The following is an 11042-nucleotide window of genomic DNA, read 5'->3' as shown; positions in this document are numbered from 1 at the left end:
ATCAAACCCAATTAGTCACTTCTAACAATAGTCACATAAATATACAAGTCAGGTACTAAAATACCATAGATGAGGTTTTAAAATTTTTTATATGAAATTCATGTGGTATTTATGAATTACATACTTGTTACTTTTAATCTAAAATCCAAGATGGGTCATTTCAAAGAAAATGAGGTCTTGAAGACAAATGACTGCCTTTTATAGTTCTTGTATTGATATTTTTGATTTTGTGGTATACGATGTGAGTACTAAATTTGCTTTACTATTACATTTATGAATAAGTGACTAGTGGCTGATATGCTGAAAGATTAGTAAGCAAAAAACACCTTTAGGATTTTTGTGTGGAAAACATGGAAATGCAGTTTTCCTGTCCCCGTATCAGCATGATGCACATAGGGTGATGTGGTTTGACTTTTAAGGTTTGATTTCATGATCAATAAAAAGTGAATAAGTTCTAGGTCCAGAGTTGTGATCCTATTATTAGCAGTTGCTTATTAGAATTGGAAATTCATGTCTAGGCACTGTTGCTTTGGGCACTAAATTATCTAGGTCTTCAGTTGGAGTATTTTTATGGACTGTATAGAGGAGAATACCACTAGAAGAGAACATTTGTAACTCAGGGTTGAACTGTGGGGTCCTTGGTGCTCTCTGAGTTTGGATGTTTTCCTCAAGACGTTTCGTTACCCAACTTGGTACCATCATCAGTGCTAGGAGGGAGTGGAGTCTGAGGAAAAGAGGAGGAGGAGGAGGGGAAAGGAAGAAGGAAGGAGAAGGAATGAAGGGAGGACGAAGGAAAGAGGAGGATAAGGAGGACTGTGGGGTCCTTGGTGCTGTCTGAGCTTGGTTGTTTTCTTGCAGACGTTTCATCACCCAACTAGGTACCATCATCAGTGCCAAACGGGAGTGGGCTTCACTTTCTGTTTATATACTGTGGCTTGCCTGACAGTCTTGGTGTGAGGGTTTTTCTTCTTCTTGACAGTTGCCTTGAGGGAAGATGGGCGGCCTATCAACTTTACAAATAAATAAATAGTTCCTTGATTCAGATGTTGTGTAGGCCCGTTCAGTCAAACTGTAAACAACGGCCTAATCAAAGAACTACCAAGAAGAAAACAAGAGTCCCACCAACACAGACCGGACAAGCCACCGTATATACTGTAAACAGAGAGCAAATCTCACTCCTTTCTTGCACTGAAGATGTTACCTAGTTGGGTAATGAAACATTTGCAAGGAAACAGCCAAGCTCAGAGAGCACCAAGGGCTCCACTGTTTTTCCCTGGTTTTTTTTTTAAATTCCATTTATATCCCGCCCTTCTCCGAAGACTCAGGGCGGCTTACAAGCTTAGCAGTAGCCGTCATTCTATGTATATGCCTGCTTGTTAGGGCTTTCACACACACCCCAAGCGGCATTATTACAAAGTCAGCTTAATTGCCCCCAACAATCTGGGTCCTCATTTTACCTACCTCGGAAGGATGGAAGGCTGAGTCGACCTTGAGCCTGGTGGGACTCGAACCTGCACTAATTGCAGGCAGCTGGTGTTACTTAAGGAGGCATTAGCCCACTGCTCCACCAGTTTTCCTCTCCAGGTGACAGGTCCTAGTGTTAGGCAAATTGAGACAGTTCCCTGAGATAGCAGAACCTATCGGATGGAAGATCCAATAAGTGTTACACACAGTAAGCACCACAACCTTGCTGTCTATCCTAAGGTAGCCTGTTGCCAAGAGATACATTCAAACACATTTGCTCCATCACTGGCGCTGATTTATCTCTAGTTATCTTCTGAACACATATTTGAGAGCATCGCTCACAACTGAGCAACACAACACAACACAACACAAGGAGGAAGCAAACCACTGACAGAACACTTTCCAGATCTGATTACCCATTTTGCTGGTCTATGTGGGCCTATTTTGAACTTCTGAACTATTTCCAAAGGCAGCTGTGTGCACAACGGCAGTAATCTGACAGGAGTTTAGCAGGACACATATATAATCCCTCTCTTTTCCTCTGGAAATCTAACAGTGATGTAATAGAAACACTCCCGAGGCATTAAAAACCAGCCAGCAACTCTTGATCCAAGAGTAATCGTGACAACTTCATTTTTACCTGAATAGTTATGCTATATTTATGCAGGAAGCCAAGTTCAGTTAACTTTCTTTAGTCATTGGGCCGAAGCTGGATACCGTTAGTCCTCAATTTACAACAGTTCATTTAGTGACCATTCAAAGTTACGATGACATATGACCTTTTTTCACACATTCTCTAAAGGACCAGAAGGCAGGACAAGAAGCAACGGATGGAAACTAACCAAAGAGAGAAGCAACCTGGAACTAAGGAGAAATTTCTAGACAGTTAACCAGCAGAACGACTTGCCTCCAGAAGTTGTGAATGCTCCAACGCTGGAAGTTTTTAAGAAGAAATTGGACAATCATTTGTCTGAAATGGTGTAGGGTTTCCTGCCTGAGCAGGGGGTTGGACTAGAAGACCTCCAAGGTCCCTTCCAACTCCTCCTCCTCCTCCTCATTATTATTATTATTATTATTATTATTATTATTATTATTATTATTATTATTACTACTACTACTACTACTACTACTACTACTACTATTATTATTATTATTATTATTATTATTATTATTATTATTATTATTATTATTATTATTATTTTATCCCATGTGCCATCCCCATGGTCACATGATGAAAATTCAGATGCTCAACAACTGTCTCATGCTTATAATGGTCGCAGCGTCCCTTTGAGGTCACACGATCTTCTTTTGCGACCTTCTGACAAGCAAACTCAATGGGGGAAGCCGGATCCATTTTAACAATCCTGCTACTAACTTAACAGCCACAATAGTTCACTTAACAACTGTGGCAAGAAAGGTTGTAAAGTAGGGCAAAGCTCACTTAACGAATGTCTCACTTAGCGGCAGAAATGTTGGCTCAATCGTGATCACAAGTCGAGGATTTACCTGTAACAGCATCAGGCTAACCATCAACCTGGGTTTTTTTGCAAGAGAGAGAGAGTCAAAGGTCTCCAGTGTGAAAGGAAAATAACATTTGCTTAAATTCGCAGAGCCCTCTGCAGAGAATTCTTGGGCAGGGCTGCACACAACGTTATGACATATTAGCATTGCCAAGCAACATTTGTGCAGTGTTTTATTTTTTTGTCACCCAAAGTTCGTTAAAGAACAAAAAAAAACAACCCAAACCTGAAGGGTGCCATGTTCTTGAACCATTTCCTAGCTCTCTTTTAAATCCATCGATACCACCCACTGGACTGGTTTTGGTTTTGGCATAAAGAAGAACAAAATCTGTGGTTTCTCTCAATTTGTTTCACAGCCTCGCTTACAATTTCTGTTTTTAATAAAGATTAATGCAATGCTCAGTAGCATTTGGAAGTTGACTGGGAAGAATTAAACAAAATTGGTAGGGAGTCGGTAAATAGATGCCTTGGGCAAGAGAATACGGTTTGTTAGAACAGAACAGATGGTAAGGAACAATACAAAAGGTGAAAGAAATAAAAGGAGTAGTGGGCACTCAGGGAAATAGATTGAATTTTAGCTGTTTAAAAAGCGTTGGGCTTGTTAATGAATATATGATATCAAGTGAACAGGGAAAATACATTGAAAAGGCTTGCGTCATTGTCAGAAACAAAGCATAACATACAAACAAAAGGGATAGGTAAGAATTTTAAAGTAAGCAGTTGGTAATGAACTCTTAAAAATGGAGCGGTTTACTCTTGAGGACCTCAAAGCAAAAAAAAAACAAAAAACAAAATGGTTGTGAATTGTATGGTGAGTCCTTTCCCCTTGCTTTAGTCTAAGGTCATGTAGTTGCATGAATTTAGTTTATTTTCTGAGGACATCTTGCCCAGTTTTTTCTCCTTAAAATAATGCCACGGGAGTGTACACTTGGAACTGGAGGTCCTGTGTGTAAATTGATTGCAACCAGATGCAATGAATTATTTAGCTTGCCAAATTTCTTCCTTTGGAATGGAAGAAAAAAAAAAGCTGATTTTTTTCTTCTTCCCTGGAGCATGATAGATAAGAAAATAAGCGTCTGTCGAGCGCTTCTCTCGTTTGAAAGGCAAGTACGAATTTAGTCGGCTATAAATTAAAAATACCTACACTTGGATCACAAAGCTATATACTGTACACTGTCACACTGAGTTAACAAGCAAAGCCATATACAATCCCTTACCTTGTCTTGGTGTGTGAATCAATGAGAAATCTGTATCCCGCTCTATTCTGATCCTGCGTCTAGGGATCTCAGTATCAATCGAATATCAGATTTTACTTTTTTTTGTGTGTGTGTGTGGGAAATTGGTTGGATTTGAAGCTGTTCTTGTAACTCCTTTGATGATTCTTTGGTTGAACTGCTGAGGGTTGCATGGGGAATGCCCTTCCGGTCAGTCCATTTCAAAATATATTGCAAATGGAAAAAAGGAAAGCTAAAGGTTTCCCCTGTCCAGTCATTTCTGACCTCTAGGGGGCGTGCTCATCTCCATTTCTTAGCAGAAGGAGCCAGTGTTGTCAGAAGATATTTCCGCAGTCATGTGGTACCTATTTATCTACTCGCATTTGCACGCTTTCGAACTGCTAGATTAATGCAAGTAATGGAAGCTCACACTGTTGTGCGGTGCTCGGGTCTCAAACCCAGATTGTCAGCTTTCCAGCTGACAAATACAGTGCCACTGAGCCATGGCACACAAACACACACACACACACACACACACACACACACACAGAGAGAGAGAGAGAGAGAGAAAACCACCCCACAAACAGAAAAACATACTGAAAAAGGAAAAACTAGTAATGGAAATCCTTAATCTTCTTTATTCAGGACCAAACAAGTCCTATACCCACATGCTTCTGATTAATGTCATGGGTTAAATTAACTACATACTGAATTTTGGTCTAAAGATACGTTTCATCTTCTTAGAGAAGCATCTGCCTGATATCTTTTTTTTTTGGTATGGAATTTTTAATGGAGGCATTCGGCAACCGTCTCATTTTGTCTGTATCGTAATGACAATATAGTAACTCGTTTTGCCTTGTGAGATGCTTGTCAACTGCCAGCGCCGAGCAAGACTGCAGATGCAGTATATTTTGTTACTCACTAAAGCAACCATTAGTAGCACACCCACTGGTGAAAAGTTGTATGAATTGACACAACTGGAGCCATTTGTGCGCTTGCTCACTGTATTTAACAGATGCAAAATGGTGAGCCTTGCAATAAATTTACTATACTGTATCTCATTTGTTTACTTCATGCTGGTTTTTGCTGTATAATGGATACAGCTATTTACAAATACCAGAGATTTTTTTTGTGTGGTTTGTTTGTTTGCTTCAGTACATTTGTGAAACAACAAGACATTTTGGGGAGCTTCAGTCTCCTTACCATCTCAACGCCACATGAGAGATTCTCTGATTATAAAGTTGATTATTTCATTAGGGCATTTCTCATAATGCTGCAAAGCTAAAGCAAGGTGGAAAGGAAGGTATTTAGCAAAAAATAACTACAAAAATAGGATTTATACAAATGGAAAGAACTTTTAAGCCAACTTGCCGGTGATGGGTAGATGATTATATAATAAGCACAATCAATGCTCCCTCTAGAAGACCCATGTTCTTAAACGTATTATTTAGTAATATTTATCCATCGATGGGGTGAGAACTCTAAAATGAGTTTCACTTGGACTAAAATCAAGGTTTCTGTTCTAGTTAACTACGACCATTGTGTCACAAGCTCAGTTCATTTCAATAGTAAAATGCTTTAAAAATCCGACTTCTAAAACGATTCCCTTAAACAAGTTTCAGTTAGCAAAACATGTATTATCTGGTTTATTAAGTACTTGTGTTCCTTCCTAATTCTATCAACAGGCTGCTTTAGGTTCTGTGGCTCTCTTGTAGAATCTGTGGAAGTTGCAAACTATTTGTCATGATACAATGGTTTGCCCATTTATCTGCACCGTACATCTCATAGTATACAGTACAGACATTTTCAAGAAGTGATCATAAATATGTCCTTGAACCTAAAGGAGGCTGGGAAGACAATGTCTGAGAAAAGGCACTTAAACAAATTGAAAGAGTATTTTATTTATTGAAAACATTTATATATCCACCCATCTTATACAGCACCAAACTCTGGGCAGTTCCCAAACGACAGACTGACATCAAGTGGGAGTGTGTAAAACATGCCCTGTGAGATTAAGATCCATACATTTATAAAAATGAAGAATTGATCATGTGAAGGATGTGGGAATCCGCTGGATTTTTTTTTAAAAACTACTTTAAAACCTGTTTATAGTGTTTTTTCTTCTATAACATATAATATTGTATGGGGTGGGGTTTCTTCTTCTGTTCAATCATGTCCAGTTCTTGGAGACTGCATGGACAAATCTCAAACTGCATGCAGTTTTCTGGGCAAGATTTTTCAGAAGTGGTTTGCCATTGCCTCCTTCCTAGGGCTGAGAGAGAGGGAATGGCCCAAGGCCATCAGATGGCTTATGAGGTGTGGTAGAATACAGTGATGAATTATATAAAGTTATAATTAACCTACTGGATAAAATTACAATATCTTTATTATAATTTTAAATTAACATAATTAAAGAATTATAACCTTGCATGTTTTGGAGATAACGTGGGAACCGTGAAATCTAGTCGATCTTACTTTCTAGCTGGCATAAGATCTATCGCATGGCATTATTTTTGCAATATTTGAACAACTACATTTACTGACTTATTTTGTTATTTATGCTGCCTGACAGGGCTGGCCACTGCTGGAGTTGGTATCAGCTGTGCATAGAATGTGGAAAATCTGAGGTTTTGGCAGGTTGAGGATGATGGGACGTGTAGCCTTATTTCTGCTGCGGATGATGGGAAAGGCTCAAAGGCATCTAACTCAACTGGGGACAATACAAACCAAATTCCAATTTTGCATCCTGGGGTGCAACCTTACTATGGCTGTGGATGATGGGAGAGGCTCAGAGGCAGTCTAACTCAGCCGAGAATGAAGCAAAGTCAAAACTTCACATCTTGGGAGTTCAGCCTTGCTGTGGTTGGGGATGATGGGATGGGCTTCTTAGAGAGGCCATCTAACTCAGCTGCAATTGCAGTCCAAGCTCCAGGGTACCCATGCTTTCACTGGGGACGATGGGAAAGGCTCAGAGGCACTCTAACTCAACTCTGGACAATATGAACCAATGTTGCATGTTAGGGAAAGGCTCTGAGGCCACTTGGGAATTATGTAAATCAAAATCCAACGTTGCACTTTGGGGGCGCAGTCTTACTATGGCTGTGGGTGATGGGACAGGGCACACTAAGCTGGGAACAATATGAACCAAAGTCCTATGGCAGATCCTAGAATGCAGCCTTGCTCTGGCTGGGGATGATGGGACAGGCTCCTTAGCAAGGCCATCCAACTCAGCTGCAATTACACTCCAAGCTCCAGGCACCCATGCTTCTGCTGTGGATGATGGGAGATTAGAGGCCACTAGGGACCACAGGAGTCAAACTCCATTGTTGCATCTTGGGGTGCAGCCTTACTACACCTGCGGATGATGGGAGACAAAATCAGCTGGACAACCAAACCTCTCACATCCTGGAGTGCAACCTTGCTTTGGCTGTGGATGATGGGACGAGCCTAGGGCAGACAAACTCAACTGGAAACAATGTGAACTGGAGTGCTGCCTCACTCTGGCTGTGGACGATGGGCGAGGCAGAGGGCAGAGAAAACTCAGTTGGCAATAACACGAACTGAGCCCCGACCTTACATCCTGGAATGCCTGCCTCACTCTGGCTGTGGACGATGGGAGAGGCACAGCGCAGACAACAAACCCAGCTGGGAATAACACGAACCCCAGCGCCGGTCCCGGGGTGCACCCTTGCTCTGGCTGCGGAGGATGGGTCTAAGTCGGCTGCCAGCGGCGCTCCAAGCTCCAGGGCACCCAGGCTTCCGCCGTGGACGATGGGAGCGCCTTCTGGGCAGCCCGATCCCTCGGCCATCCCTGCTCCTCCGAGGGCCCGGCGGCGGGCTGAGGCGGCGGGCCGGGGAGGCGCGGCGAGGGGAGCGGCTCTCCCGCGCGCCCTCCTCCGCCTCCCAGAGCGCGTCGCCCGAGCAGAGCAGCGGCGGCGGCGGCGGCGGCGGCGCAGGCCGTCCCAGCATGCGAGAGTGAGATGCCTGCCCGGGCGGCCCCGGCAGCGGCGCTTCTTCCCCTTCGGGCCGCGGCGCGCCGGATGCGAGTGCGAGGCCGGCGCCTGGCGCGGCACAAACACTTCTATAGGACTCGCTCGCCCCGCTGAGGCCGCGCCGAGGCCCGCCCGCCCGCCCGCCTCATGGAGCCCGCCTCCTCGCCGCTCGGCGCCCCCGCCGCCCAGCTGGGCCGCCTGCGGGACTCGCACGGGAAGGTAACCCGCCGCCGAGCAGGGCCGAGCGCCCAGGGGCCCGCCGGGGGGGTGTCGCGCAGGCCTGAGGCCGGGCCGGAGGAGGCCTTGCACGCCCGGCTGGGCCTCGCTCGCCCTGGGCTCGGCTTTGTCTCCCGGCCTTCTCTCCTTCCTCGTGCCTGCCTCCCCCGCTTCCGCCTTTTATCTGCTTTTGGTTTTCTTTTTTCTCTTTCCTTCCTCTGCTCTCTCTTTCCTACCTGTCCATTCCTATCCTCCCTCCCACTCTCCCTTCCTTTTTTTCCTTCCTTCCTTCCTTCCTTCCTTCCTTCCTTCCTTCCTTCCTTCCTTCCTCCTTCTTCCTCCTTCCTTCCTTCCTTCCTTCCTTCCTTCCTTCCTTCTTCCTTCTTCCTTCTTCCTTCCTTCCTTCCTTCCTTCCTTCCTTCCTTCCTCCTTCCTTCCTTCCTTCCTTCCTTCCTTCCTTCTTTCCTTCCTTCCTTCCTTCCTTCCTTCCTTCCTTCCTTCCTTCCTTCCTGTTTATCCCTTTTCTTCTTTTTCCTGACACTCTCTCCTTCCTCCTTTATAATCTATTACCTTCCTTCTCCCTTCCTCTTACCTTCCTTAATTCTCTCCCTACTCCTGTGCAGGGACGCAGTGGCTCAGTGGGTTAGGACGCTGAGCTTGTCGTCGAATCCCAAGTGCCACGTAGCAGAGTGAGCGCCTGTTACTCGTCCCAGCTTCTGCCAACCTAGCAGTTCGAAAGCACGTAAAATGCAAGTAGAAAAATAGGGACCACTATGGTGGGAAGGTAACAGCGTTCCGTGCGCCTTTGGCGTCTAGGCATGCCGGCCACATGACCACGGAGACGTCCTCGGACAAGCGCTGGCTCTTCGGCTTTGAAACGGAGATGAGCACCGGCCGCTAGAGTCGGAAACGACTAGCACGCATGTGCGGGGGAATCTTTACCTTTACTTTTTTATTCCTGTGCTTCCTATTCCTATACTTCCTATTCCTATGCTTCCTTATCCCTTCCTTCCTCCTTTACCTTCTTTTATTTTCTGTTCTCCTCCTTCCAGTCCATAATTAATTCTTTCTTAGGTCTAATATGTTCTAAAGAAATTGGCAGCTTGTAGTTGCTTTGTGCCATGCTAATTATGATAAGACTAGGTTAGAATTTGAGTAGGAGACTACCAAGAAATCTTAGAACTGCATTCTACACTGGGAACTAGTCTGTATGTTAGTCTCTTGTGTGTGTTCATGTTCCTTCTGGAAAAGGCGGCAAGCCAACTTTGCTATATTGCCAGGAGAACAACGTGGATTTGAGGTCACCAGAGGTCAAACAAGTCGGTGCCTTTTTAATAATGAGAAAAATTTGATGGGAAGTATAATATTTCGCCACTATTGCAAGTATAATAATACTTCTCTGTGTTGCCCTGTGCAGATCTGATTGTGGGCCTTCAGATACAATGGTAGAGATTAAAGGATCTCTAAAAGAAAACATTAAAAAGATACGTTAGAACGGTACTCTTGTGTGTACTGATGTAATAAGTAAATAAGGAAAATATAGCTATAAAGTCTCAAAGTATTTGTGCCCAGATAAAGTTTTCATTCAGCAATCATGTTCTTGCTAATGTAATTCTATACATGTTATATAGTAAGCAAGATAAAATAGTGAGTTTATGTACAGTACTATAATGTCTAGGGCCTACATTAGACTGTTTTATTCAAAAGACAGTAACAACAATGCTTGTAAAATGATATTTGTTTTTCTGAGGGCTAACATCTCATGCGTTTATTATGGACTGAACATCAACCCCAAATCATTGGAATGTCCAAATGTGTGATTTATGTATTACTTTTTATAGCTCCATATTTCTGCCAAAGAGTGAACTGACCCTGATTTTTCCTATTGATAATGAGATATTTTTGCCTATACATAATAATTGCATAACATGTGCCTCTAAGCTCCTAGCTTATCTCTGACCTTGCAGGGAATGACAAAAAAGAAAAACTAAAGTATTTAATACAAGACTACAGTAGTTCTTTGAATCATTCTGATATACTTATAGACACAATGCTTCTGCCATCAGTAATGCTTTTCATGCTTGCAGATAAAATCTCCGTTTCTGGTAAGGTACATGGGAACATAGCCTTAGATGGGAATATTCAACCTGATTGGTTCTACCTTAATTCTTTTCAGCCGTATTCCTTTATTCCAACTTCAAGATTTCACCATTCCAACTTCAAGATTACTGTGTTAGTCTATGTGCATATAACAGATAAAGCCCCCTTTTTCAAAACATGTTGCTGGTAGCTGTAAAATTTCTATACTACCATAAATATATGGTGCAAGCTGTTTCTCCTGCTTCTTTCTATATACCTTTCACTTATACTTTTCACTCCCTAACTCTTTGCATGTGATTATGAATGAATCTGCCTCCAGAAGTGGTGAATGCTCCAGTTTTTAAGAAGAGACTGGACAGCCATTTGTCTGAAATGGTATAGGGTTTCCTGCCTGAGCAGGGGGTTGGACTAGATCAGGGCTTTTCAACCTTTACACCCATTGTACCACTTTCAAGATATGGCAACATCCGAATACCACCAGTCGCCTAGCAAGGTGTCAGAAACATGATGACCAAAAAAAAAAAAAAAAGGAAAAA

At 43.0% G+C, this 11042-nt stretch overlaps 1 protein-coding gene across 2 annotated transcripts in view; it reads left to right on the top strand.

The window, feature by feature from the left end:
- Positions 1 to 8139: 8139 nt before the first annotated feature.
- Positions 8140 to 11042, top strand: part of URI1 (URI1 prefoldin like chaperone) — a 46076-nt gene continuing 43173 nt past the window's right edge. For both annotated transcript variants that reach the window (XR_014493440.1, XM_083370775.1), the window contains exon 1: positions 8140 to 8409. Coding sequence is in view for 1 of the 2 variants with exons in the window: in XM_083370775.1 (XP_083226901.1) it covers positions 8338 to 8409 (72 nt within the window). In the remaining variant the exon portion in view is untranslated. The remainder of the gene's footprint in view (positions 8410 to 11042) is intronic.

The sequence above is a fragment of the Vipera ursinii genome (genome assembly GCF_947247035.1).
Source record: "Vipera ursinii genome assembly, chromosome: 10".
NCBI lineage: Eukaryota > Metazoa > Chordata > Lepidosauria > Squamata > Viperidae > Vipera > Vipera ursinii.
Note: the sequence above shows the minus strand (reverse complement) of the source record. Positions and strands in the feature narration are given on the sequence as shown.